Source organism: Asparagus officinalis, chromosome 6, assembly GCF_001876935.1.
Source record: "Asparagus officinalis chromosome 6, Aspof.V1, whole genome shotgun sequence".
In the NCBI taxonomy this organism is placed as follows: Eukaryota; Viridiplantae; Streptophyta; class Magnoliopsida; order Asparagales; family Asparagaceae; genus Asparagus; species Asparagus officinalis.
In genome coordinates, this window is record NC_033799.1 from 4,416,657 (window position 1) to 4,429,031 (window position 12,375).

Sequence of the window (12,375 nt, forward strand, 5' to 3'; positions counted from 1 at the left end):
CCCCTTACCGTCACCTCCCCCTCCTCTAATACCCAACCACGCCCTCCGCCGCCTCATTTCAAATTCCAATCCTGCCCCTAAGCAGCCCCAGAAATCCCCTCCGTGTCCCAACAAATTCCTGAACTCCCTGAAGTACCCCTCCGACTCCGTCGCCCTCTCCTCCCTCCTCCGCTCCGTCCAGAAATCCGCCGAATTCCGCCAAAAGGTCGCCGACTCCTCCATCCCCAAAGCCCTAATTCGCCACGTGGCTGATCCCCAGCTCCCCGAGCTCCAGAAGCTCGCGATTTACTCGCTCCTCTACCTCTCCCTCGACGGAGACGACGTCAAGGTGGGCCTCGTCGCTGAGGGCGCCGTTCTGGAAGGTTCTGGTAAGCGGGAGAAGAAGGAGGCGGCGACGGCGTTATACGAGCTCTGTAAGTTCCCCGAGAACCGGAGGAGGTTGATTCGGGTTGCCGGGTCGGTGAGGAGTTTGGTCGAGTTGGCGGGTTCGGGATTGGATCGGGCTGTCGAGGTTTTAGCTCAGCTGGGGAAGATCAAGGAGGGGAGAGCTGACATGGGGAGAATTCAAGGGTTTGTTAGGGTTTTGGTCGGGGTTTTGGAGCGGGGGAGCGCTAGAGGAGTTGAGAGTGCGATATCCGTGCTGAATTTGGTCTGTTCGGAGGATGAAAGATTGGGTCTTGAGGCGATGAATGAAGGGCTTCTCGGGGTTTTGGAGAGGCTGAGCAATGAAGAAGGAGGGAAGATTGGGAAGAATTCGGCGGCGTTGTTGGAGAAGCTAAAGAGAGGAATTGTGAAGTGGGTATAGCTCATTTTGTCGAAAGAGGTAACAGGTCTTCCTTTTTCGTTTGGTTTTGATGAATTTTGTAAAGAGGGTGGCATCTTTTTTGTGTAGGTATGTAAAAGTTGAATAACTGAGCCTGTTCATATAGAAAGATTGGAACTTGTGGACTTTAGATGTTGGTAGTGGTTCCTGAAAAATGCAATTCTGTTATATAGAAGTTGGTAACTGGGTCATTCTTCCTCCTAGAATGATTGTAAATAGCTAAGCTTATGTTGATGGTTGATAAACTGTTTCTATTGCTCTTTTCATGGAAATATACTATAGTCGTTGGTGATGGTTCAGTGAGAGAGTTTAGTTTGTTTTATATGTTTCATTAATATGCAGCGTAGCAGCAGAAGGTTCAACGACGGAGTTTAGTTTGTTCTATAAGTGCATGTTCATTACTTTCAATGAATATTCAGTGGCGACATATGATCTAGGCTTCTATTTTTTCCTTAAATTTAACAATTATGGTAACTTTGGGGTGGAATGATATGGATAGGTTGAGATCGATGCCGATGCTTGATTCAATGTGGTACCTTCTTTTTTTTTTGCTTCATATTAATGCTTCGGTGATTTATAGTACTTTTAGTTTGTGGGCTAATTAAATGTGACACTTCAAATTTGGTAAATATGAGTTTAATGATATGATATACAGGATTCTTTTAGCTATTTAAATTGTTTCAGTTGCGTTGGTGCCCGTCGATCTCACCTATGCTTTTGACATTTATGAACACCCATCTTTTCGTTTATGTTATGTACAAGGTGAAAATTGATATGCCTCTTTTGGCTAAAATCTACAATATTAATTGCCAGTTATGTGTGGTAAAGAGTAGCATGCTTGAAACAAGCGTATGGGTGGCCATGTTCTCGTGTCTGGTGGTGAACTGCTGTGTTTGAGATATTCACGCCTATGTTGTGTGTTTGAAACACTGTCCATAGCTTTCATTTACAGATCACAATTCTAACTAATTTCCGCTTGCTCATAGTTATAAATAGAGGCAGGAGATGGGCCCCTTGAAAACTTGTTTATGCTGTAGGTTGGGGACTTGAAGAATAAGACTTAAAGAGGTGGTATATTAGATCAGACTGATCAGTTTTAGATCGCATTTAGTTATTCATTTAATAGATGGGCAGTATCATGCTTATGGTTGGTAAATTGTTTCTCTTATCTTTAATGAAAATGCTCTGTCGTATTAGAAGTTTGTTCAACAAGGGAATTTTATTTTGTTTTTATAAGTTACATGTACGTTGTTGCAATTTAATATTCAGCGCAAAGATATGATTCGGGTTCTTAGTTTTTTTTAATAATTTTTGTAAATTTTGATTGGGACGATTTGGATAGGTTGAGATTAGTTATGATGCTATAATTGTATTTTGATTAGGTGAGGTACCTCTTTTTGTGCATCATGTTAATGCTCACTTGTTATATTGTAGTGGTTTGTTTAATTAAAAGCATCTGTTCATATTTTGTATAGATGAGTTAAATCTATGATATATAGGATGGTTTTGGCTACTTATATTGTTTCATTTACACTGGCTTTCAGTGTCACCAATTGACTTTTATGGACATGCCCATCTTTATTCATCTATGGAACATGTACAAGGTGAAATCTTATATGCTGCTTTTTATCTTTCAATATAGATTATTAATTTCATGTTTGTAACTTATGGTTCTTCTGTTTATAAAAAGAAAATCACTTTATATAGTTTTTGCGTGGTAAAGAGTAAGCATGCTTGGAATAGGCACATAGATAAGCATGTTATTGTGTCTGGTGGTGAACTCCTGTGTTTGAAACACCATACCTGTGTTTGAATATAAAGTTTCATTCTGCATCTGCAGACCATACGTCTAACTAATTTCAGCTTACTCATAATTGTATATATGGGCAGGAGATGGGCCCCTTGGATGGTAGTGCTGTAGGTTGTGGACTTGATGAATAGGGCTGAAAGAGGTATAATTTTTGTATATTGAGTCAGATACTTATTATAGTTACTTATTTTTTTATGTACAGGTCATATTTGTCAATAGTTGGTAAATTATTTCTCTTGATCTTTCATGAAAATGCAGTGTAGTACTAGAAGTTAGTTTTCCGATAAAACTTTGATTGTTTTAGATGTTACAGATGGAAAAATTTTGGTTTAATTAATATATGGTGAAAACACAAACACATCTATCTATAAGTATAGATTTAATATGCATATACATACATACATATTAGGTACGTGCATACGCATGCCTATGCATGTATGTGTACATGCATGTGCACGTACATAATTTAGGCTTCTTTTTCCCCCTTCTCACTACTACGGATATTCTTAACGGAATGATTTTGATAGTTTGAAATTGTTTTTTCTTCTTAAATTAAGTCCCTCTAACCACTACACCAAACCTTCGAAGTTACGGTGAGGATTGAGGACTACAGTTTATATTGATTCTAACATGCCCCCGTAGGTTGAGCGCCCTTTTATGGTGTCAATTTCTAGAAAATCCGCTTTAAAGTTGTGACCGATGGAATTTGAACATGGGTTGCTCAGATATCATATTAAATTAAGTCCCTCTGACCACTACATCAGAATTCCAAAGATATGGTGAGGATCGAGAACTATAGTTTATATTGATTCTAACATATCTAATTTTCTTTGACCTTAATGTTCAGATTATTTATTAGTGTATATGCCAAGTGATTTGTTTGGTTGATTGTGGTTCATAGAGGACAACTAATTTGGTTTTGGACATTTCCCTGAATTTTGTTAGAGGTTGGAAGAATAGAAGAACATTTCTTTTCTAATGTGAGATTTTTATCACTAGCTTCGACTGATTCTTATATTTTACTACGTAATGAATGGTTCTTAATATTTATCAAGTGCCAATTCAGAAAGAAACTTGATGAACATAGCGCAAAATGATGTAGTGATATTGTCGTCCTTGCTCCTCAACTAGAGGAGAGAGATTATGCACGTATCGATCAGGAAACAAGTTCAAGCAAGAATGAGGTCTTTAGATTGTGAAGTATACATGTGAAGTATACATTCTTTTCATTCCGATATTTACTTTTTGGATTGATTCATTCATTTCATTGTGCCATTGGCGTTAATATCAGACGAGGTACACGATAAATGGTTGGTTTTGCGTTTGAATTGGTACGGTAGGGAATGAATGTATCTGACAATCTGCTGCGTTATATGCTTGTGTGTGGATTCAAGACTATGTTCTCATATCTGGTATTGCCTTATTTGTGTTTTACAATCCTAGTTTTAGTATGTTTCATAGGCTAGTGAAATTGCAATTTGACAAATGATTATTACTGTCAGGCCCAAAATTGTTCTTTTCTACTTTAAGCAATGTCCACTTTTATTGCACATTTTTTGGAATATTTTCTTAATAGTGCTCTTTGCCGTTATTTTTCTCCAAGCAAGTTCTGTATATTTTTTTGAAGAATAGTAATTTTGAAGTCATAGAGGATCCTCGTGGTACATACACAGCAATATGTTTTATGATATTGAATTATGAAGGTAGTAAGTAGTATACTGCCTTTAAATTATAAAGTTAGCTGACCAAGGCATATCGTATATGCTTAAAGTAGTCTGGACACTTTAGGGTATATGAATTAGTGTTACATTAGTTTTGTTCATGGTTTTTATTATTACCTGTACCTGAATCATCAATATGAGATTCTGTGACAAAAATGAGGATAACTGATTTTACATTTCCTTTAGCTTTTCGGTGCACGTTCTTGTTCTTCAAATAAATCACAATACTTTAAGGTCGAAGTCTGTTTTCACATAGAAAATGTATGATGGCTAGCTAGACAGATTGGAGGTAGTATTCTGTTATGTACATGTATATGTATGTACGTACGTATGTCTTTGTGACTTCAGAAGTAAATTTTTAGTAGAAAGTTGATATATGCTCGATCGCTCGGGGAGAACCCATGGACTCATGTTGCTTTCTTCTTTTTCTCCCATAATTGTCTGCACAAATTGCATGATGACTTTCCAATTTTAGGAAACTTTATATTAGGGGCATTTAATTCGTATGATTGGATCATGTAGTTGGTGCTTATCCTGTTGCATGTTCAATTTCCTCTTAAAACTTTATATCATCCACAATGTATGAGTAGAGGTTTGTATAGCAAGAGACACTAAGTTTCTTGGTGTGCCATTGGGCTTCTTCAACTGCTCTGCTCCTTGTTTGAACACCTTCTCTTCTTTATTTTTCTTTTGTTTACTCATGCGTGTGTTTATGTGAAACTCTCTAGTGATGATAATATCATGAGCCTGCTACATTAGAAATAGTAGGAAAAGATTATATCATGAGAAATGTTTCCTGCCAGCGTCACTGGTTCTTGAAGTGTTCGAGCAGATACTGAAACTGTTGGTGTTCTCATACGGGGAAGCGCTGGTAGGGAAAAATTTCATGAGCCGTGTATATCTAGTATGTTTATGTTAAACTTTGTCGACGTCGTCGACGCTTATAATGTAAATCATTTGGTTACTGGCTCAATGTTATGTAGGACATTTTGCAATGGAATAGTGTGAGCATTTTGGTTAATGTAAATCATTTGGTTACTGGTAGAGTCTCTTTTTTTTTCTTTAATAATAAAAATTACTGAGAGTATTTCGCTGTGCAACACATTTTGCAATGGAATAAAAAGCAAGCTTTTTCATGCGGTTGCTTTCTTCACGTCAAAGAGACAAAGTCCAAAAGCAAAGCAACAGAGTATTTTTTTTTTAATAAAAAAAAAAGAGAGCATGGGACGCGTCTGTTTTAAAAAAATGTCCGAAAAAAGGATGGAAATGGAATCCAAGAGAATAACGGAAGGAATAAGTGACGCAGAGAAATTATCTCTATCTTCTTTTATAATATTTTTAATTATCCCCACAATTTCATGGAAAGAGATTTGAGAGCTGCATCGCCCCATCCCTGACAAATTAGGCTTTTGTCGCCACGTCCCCTTGCTCTCTCTCTCTCTCTGTTCCCTTATTTTTGGGGCAGATATATGTAGCTATCTAGGGTAAATTTCTAAACAAATTTAATTAGGAAAATATAAAAAGTTATGTTTCCTAAATTATGATTTTATTTCTCTTATTCGAAAGAATGCAACGAGGCATCCTTTTACACCATCTTTCAAAGTTTTAGACTTAATATGTTACTAAAAGTCATTCGATCAAAGAAGAAAAACCTTAGTTTCCACCAAATCCCATTTTAATAGATTTGATGGTTGAAGAGCTGACCTCTTCAAACAAGACCAAATCCTTGAAAACGGTTTGAAATCGAGAGCAGACTCTTAACGCCGAGCTAATCAACCCCATAGCTGTTGCGATCAAACCCTGACCCAATCTTATCATATTTTGGGGAGCCAATTAGTCCTCTTCAGAGGTCAAACAACATTTTGTGACTTTCTCAGCAGAGCTTTGCTACAGGGACCCAAAATATGGGACAAACAGGAGGGACAGATGAGGTGTCCCCCTCCTATTGCATAATGCGCTGACCATCGTTAATGATGACCAGCTCATTGTGAAATAATGATGACCAGCGCATTATGCAATAGGAGGGGGACACCTCACATGTCCCTCATGTTGGTCCCATATTTTGGGTTCTTGAGGAATTTTTCTTCTTAGCATTTCCCCTCCTTAAAAAGAGTAACTGGGCTCGGTCCAAGTACAAACAACACGCCTATTAAAAGAAAATTCTATCCCTCTCATATTATACAACATTTATACTATACCGATCCCGATACGTATCTAATACGATTCTCTCGGATACTCAGAAAAAAATTCTATTTAATAGTCCTGTAAGTACAATTTTAATAGTACGGCTAAATACCCATATTGGTATTTTAATTCTACCCCATTTGTCAAGAAGGTATTTTAAATAAAAAAATCGGCGTTAAGGCATTTTAATTGATTAAAATTACCAATTAGGTCATTTTTCTCGTCGGCGACCACTTTTCCGGCGAGAACTCGTCATGTGCATTTTAATTCAACCGGTTTTCTGACGTGGTAGTGGCAGGAAGAATAAGAGTCGATGCATTTTAAAATCCCCCATTTCTAAAATTGGTAAAAAAATTAGCGAAAATTTAGTGGAGAAATTACCGTATAAATAGAACCTCTTTCTCTTGCATCGATCCATGGCCGCGCCGGCGACAATCTAGTCTGCAGTGATATTCGTCTTCTCACTCTCTTCTCTCCGAATTCCCATGGCGTTTTCTTCTAGAAGTTCCTGGAATCGGGGGTTTTGACTGCTTCTGTTAGCGGTAAAGGTAAGATAATTGAGTTGGATCTGAGATCTGGAGTGAATGCGTGGAAGTTTGATCTTTGTTTTGAAATTTTTAGGGTTCAGGTTGGTTCGTTTTGGACTTAAATTGTGATTAAGCCACATCAGCAGCTAAAACCGAGCCACATCAGCAAACCGAGCCACATCATCAACTAAAACACAGATTAAGTCATCACGTGTCACGCACGTGACGAGTTCTCGCCGGAAAAGTGGTCGCCGACGAGAAAAAGGACCTAATTGGTAATTTTAATCAATTAAAATGCCTTAACGTCGATTTTTTTATTTAAAATACCTTCTTGACAAATGTGGTTGAATTAAAATACCAATATGAGTATTTAGCCTTAATAGTACACATTAGTTCTTTGTTGTTCTTGAATGCATGCTTGATTGTCAATTGAGCACAATATATAAATGATTTATTGAAATTTTAGACAGAACGAAATACGGTATGAATATTCAGAAGGCGAGGCGGGGGTATTTTGGGAAATAGCCGGTCAACTGAATCCAATGACGCAGTGCGTGAACCGAGGCCGGCAACTGCATCACAGCTACACGCGGTCTTCCCAAAATAGCCACCTTTTCCCTCTCCGTCCTTTGCTCATTTACTAGAAACTTCTTCGTATCTCATGTTTCTGATTAGTTGTACACCTTTAAATGACGATCTTAACCTTAATGGTCGGTGTAGCTTCAACTCTAGTTCTTCTCATCTTCCCTTAATTTTAGTATCTTCGAGTTATAATCGCACGGATACAATTTTTTATTTGAAAAATAGCTAATTGAAAGCTGAAGAATTCCGCATAATCTATTGAACCCTAAATTGCATTTTTTCTAACAATAAGAACCTTGGCGCATTTTACGAGGAAACGAACATAAAGAAGAAGCGTATAAATGTTAGCGGATAAAATAGAATTTACAAGTTACATTAGGGTCTGTTTGGATTTGTAGGGGGGTGAAGGGAAGTTAAGGGAAACTGAGTGAAGGGAAGGGAAGGGAAGGGAAGGGAAGGGAGTTCCCTTCCCCTTGGTTACACCCCAATTTGGGGGGTAACAGTTTTTATACTATTAGGGGGTGAATCAATGAGAACTAGGGTGAATTAACTTCACCTCCTAAGGGCCTGTTTGGATTCGTAGGGGGTGAAGGGAAGTTAAGGGAAAGGGTAACAATTTTTATACTATTAGGGGGTGAACCAAGGTGAATGGAGGTGAATTAACTTCACCTCCTAAGTGTTCCCAAACAAAATGAATGGAGGTGAATGGTTCCCCTAACTTCCCTTCACCCTCAATCCCCTCAATCCAAACAAGCCCTTAAGCTAGAGAAAGAAAGCGTTCCTAGAGACGAGGGGCATTTTCGTCATCCTCACAAATCATTCCCAAAACGCCCCCGTAACGTTTCCATGCGTACCCTGTCGCAATTTCTTCGAAAGGGACTTTCCTCTTTCCTCACCTCCTTCCTCCCCATCAACCGAATATCCTTAACTCATCTCGAGCTGTCATCTCGACTACCTACACATCTTCTCCTCCCTATTTATATATTCCCGTTCCCCCCTCCCTTTCTTCCCAAAATAACCCAAAGCTAGCTCCTTCCTCTTCCCAGAATACCCACCAAATTAACTTAATTTCCTTTCGATTGATATGGCTACCAACAGACCCGTCGAATTCGAAGACTATCTCCCGACGATGGCCGAAAAGCTCGGGGAAGAGGGCCTGATGGCGGAGCTCTGTAACGGGTTCCGGCTGCTGATGGACCCGGGCTCGGGCCTGATCACGTTCGAGAGCTTGAAGAGGAACTCGGCCCTGCTGGGCCTGGGCGGGCTGAGCGACGAGGAGCTGAGGGGGATGGTGAGGGAGGGGGATATGGATGGGGACGGAGGCCTCAACGAGATGGAGTTCTGCGTTCTGATGGTGAGGTTGAGCCCGGAGTTGATGGACGAGGCTCTGCATCAGGTCGCGGAGGATGGGTTCTTGTCGTAGCTTTTGTAATTTTGTGAATTTTCTTCTTCTTCTTCTTCTTCTTAAAATGAGACGATCGAACACCTGGCGTGTGGAGATTGTTGTTCTAATTAATTGGTGTTTGTTTTTAGTTTCTATGCGCATAGAATGAGGATCTTAACTCGTTTCTGGGGGGACTAATCCTAATAATTTTACTTATCTCACAATTAAATAATCATAATCTCTAGGGTAAATTCCCTCGTTAAAAAGCGATTTGCATATCGAAGGCATTATTGGTATTACATAAAAGAGTTACATCACTTCATTGCCGTGTCTCTCCCACGAATGTTCAATTGATGCATTTCGAAGTGCGAAGTGTGCTTCTTTGTCTTTGAATTTCTTATGCCGGGCCAGGAATTGTTGGAACCGTTCGGCATCGTTCATGCCTATGTCTTCAACATTTGAAATTGATGGTGGAGTAGAAACGACAACATCTTCTTGCTCATCACGTTCATCCTCAATAACCATGTTGTGCATTATTATGCAAGCGGTCATGATATCATGCAAAGTTCGTTTATCCCAAAAACGTCCAGGGCCCTTGATTATAGCAAATCTTGACCGGAGACCACCAAACGCTCGCTCCACATCTTTTCGACAAGCTTCTTGATTATAGCAAACTCCTATTTTACCCTTCAAACTAACTAACTACTTTTAGATATTCCACTTTTGTCCTATTTAACTATTACTTTATAATTTTTATATATTTTTAAAATAAGTAAATGAATTGTTAAATTGAGAGAAACTGAAATGGAGTTGGAAATGGAGAAGTATGCTTGGAGTTGCAAAGCTCTATTTTGGCATGTTCCTTAGAATATGCTTCAGTGGGGACTCCAAAATGGAGTAACGGTTGGAGTTGCCCATGATAGAAATTCAAGAGTAGTTTCATGTTTTCTTTTCCCCTCTGTTTGACACGTGACATGTTTCCACATTATTAACGATATTTAGCTCTTATATATATTTTCTCGCTTCCTATGCCTCCCGTTACGAGAACGTTTATACAATACCGGAGAGCATTATTAAAATAAAAAAGAGAGGGATTTTGATTTCTATGGAGGAAAGAACCCGGGATGCTATTTTATTGTTCATTATTAGGTGTCATTTTTTTTGGACTCAAGAATCAACGACTCTTCTTGGATGATCCGAAAACTAACCGTACAAAATGAATGATGCTTTGTTCTTAATCGGGTCTTGAGTGCGTGATGGATCCGAGTCCGGGCATATGATCAAGAGGAACTCGGCTGGCAGCGATAAAGAGCTGAAGGGGATTACTGAACAAAGGACTGGCTTTGTTGGGGATGGAGCCCTACCTTCCTAATTTTTTTTTTTTTTTTTTTTTTTTTTTTTTTTGTGAACAGACTTACCTGTACAATCACCCAATTACAAAGAGACACTTTGTAATTGTATTTAATGCGAATAAATTCTCTATAGTTAGGGGCTGTTTGGTTGTTGTTGGTAAATTTGTGTATTTATGACACAACTTGAAAAGTTGTTGTCCACCTTATCAATTTCACTTTTATACTTTTCTTTGTTTGTTTTTGATTCCATTGGAATCATAAATTGCTTTGTTTGGTTTGCACATGTAACTTTAATTGTTTGTTTGGAAAGTGTAAAAAGTGGTCACTACTCAAATGATCATATTGGTTGGAATTGTTTTTTATTATTTTTTTCTGACTTCAATGTCAGCTTTCTCCTAAAATCATGACTTTTTTTTATGAAACCACTTTACAAGCCACATCAGCATATGAAATCACTTTACACTATTTTCACAACTACAATCAAACAATTGAAAGTGATGAAAGCTGACATTGGGACCAACTTTTTTACACTTTCCATCCTTTTACATGGTAAAAACATACAACCAAACAGCCCATTAGTATTAGGATAAAATTTGAAGAGCTAACTCATTTCCAAAAATAATTGTAAAAAACGATCTCTTTGAAACTTATTTGCCGAAAGCAACCCGGTTTCAGCCAGTTGGCTGAAACTGAGTCGTTTTTTGCGGAAAAAAATACCAAACTTCACGGGACTTCAAGTCCCGTGAAGTTTTTTTACCCTGTGAAGTTTGATATTTTTTTTCACAAAAGACGACCCAGTTTCAGCCAAGTTTCTGCCAATTGGTTGAAACTGGGTCGCTTTTGGCAAATAAGTTTCAAATAGGTCGTTCGTGATGAATAAGTTTGGAAATGTGTTGGTTTTCAAAATTTGTTCTTAGTATTAACCAAGTATGAATACACCCCTTAGTGAACTTATTCAACGCTTTTAAAAGATAAAAAAAAATAGTAGTTAGGTGTCTATCCTCACCGATAGAACTGTAGGGGGTCTATCCGCCTCCCAAACATTGTTAACAATTTTAAGGATAAAAAGATTTACTCAGGAGGTCCATTCACAAGTAGAACTGCATACGGTCTATTCACAATAAATAGAGATATACGAGGTCTCTTTACATTTGGATAATACTACAAGAGGATCGTCTATTCACAATTAACCCTTTTTTTTGGATATTCGATTTTGAATGTTAATGGGTCCGTTGTTGTTGTTGGGTTTTTGAATGCTAAAGAGAAGTGCTAACTAGAATTAGATTATTTGATGAACGGTTGATATCTTTTTGATACAACATTAATACAATAGATTAGAATCACTAGATACTTTCTCAACATAACCTTAGTAGCTGAAATACATAAACAAGCTAGAATGTGCACTATCTTGGTAAGAAAATGTATTTGTTGATTGCCATAATAGTGTATCAAAGAACTACTTATCATGATACTATTAGTAATGTACAAGAGACGTTGAGGATTAGTACACTGATCCTAAGGTTATCCACACTTTGCTGCTCCATTAATGCAGTGGATTTGGATCAGTATCCATTCTTGTTCCTTCGCAAGGGTAGCAAGAATCCTAACCAATCTTTATTAATTGTTAGATGCTAATATTTAAGACTTAATTAGTCTGATTTATAAAAGATTATTTGTTTAAGGTAACACAATGTTGTTGTCTCATTAATAATGTCTACTCTTTGTTCTCATCTCATTATCCGCCAGTGTTCTTGGATCTACATCTCCTTACCAAATGAGTTACATTAGAGCGAAGCTTCCTTTAGCTTCAATTGCATTAATAAACTATGTCAGAATTCCTTGCGAAACAAACTATGAAGTTTGTTTCCAAGGAATAGGAGTGGTTGGAAATTGGTGAGCAAGGATGGAAAATGTCATGAAACTCATTTTGTTTCCAGTCTCTTAATATATACTTTTCTATGGGATTTTTGGCATACATACCCTCCAAATCAT

General features: G+C 38.0%; 2 protein-coding genes across 2 annotated transcripts in view; both read left to right on the plus strand.

Annotated features, from left to right (window-relative positions):
* LOC109844786 (U-box domain-containing protein 8) overlaps positions 1–1,075 on the plus strand; it is a 1,154-nt gene extending 79 nt beyond the window's left edge. The window contains exon 2 of the mRNA XM_020413916.1: positions 134–1,075. Coding sequence (XP_020269505.1) covers positions 134–805 — 672 coding nt within the window. The 3' untranslated portion in view covers positions 806–1,075. The remainder of the gene's footprint in view (positions 1–133) is intronic.
* LOC109846487 (calcium-binding protein PBP1) lies at positions 8,588–9,213 on the plus strand. Its single transcript, XM_020415736.1, has one exon. It carries the CDS (start codon positions 8,732–8,734, stop codon positions 9,068–9,070), a length of 339 nt encoding a protein of 112 aa, XP_020271325.1. The 5' UTR covers positions 8,588–8,731; the 3' UTR covers positions 9,071–9,213.

Bases quoted from the DNA above. Each gene is read 5' to 3' on its own strand.
- LOC109846487 (XM_020415736.1), top strand. From the start codon at position 8,732: ATGGCTACCAACAGACCCGTCGAATTCGAAGACTATCTCCCGACGATG.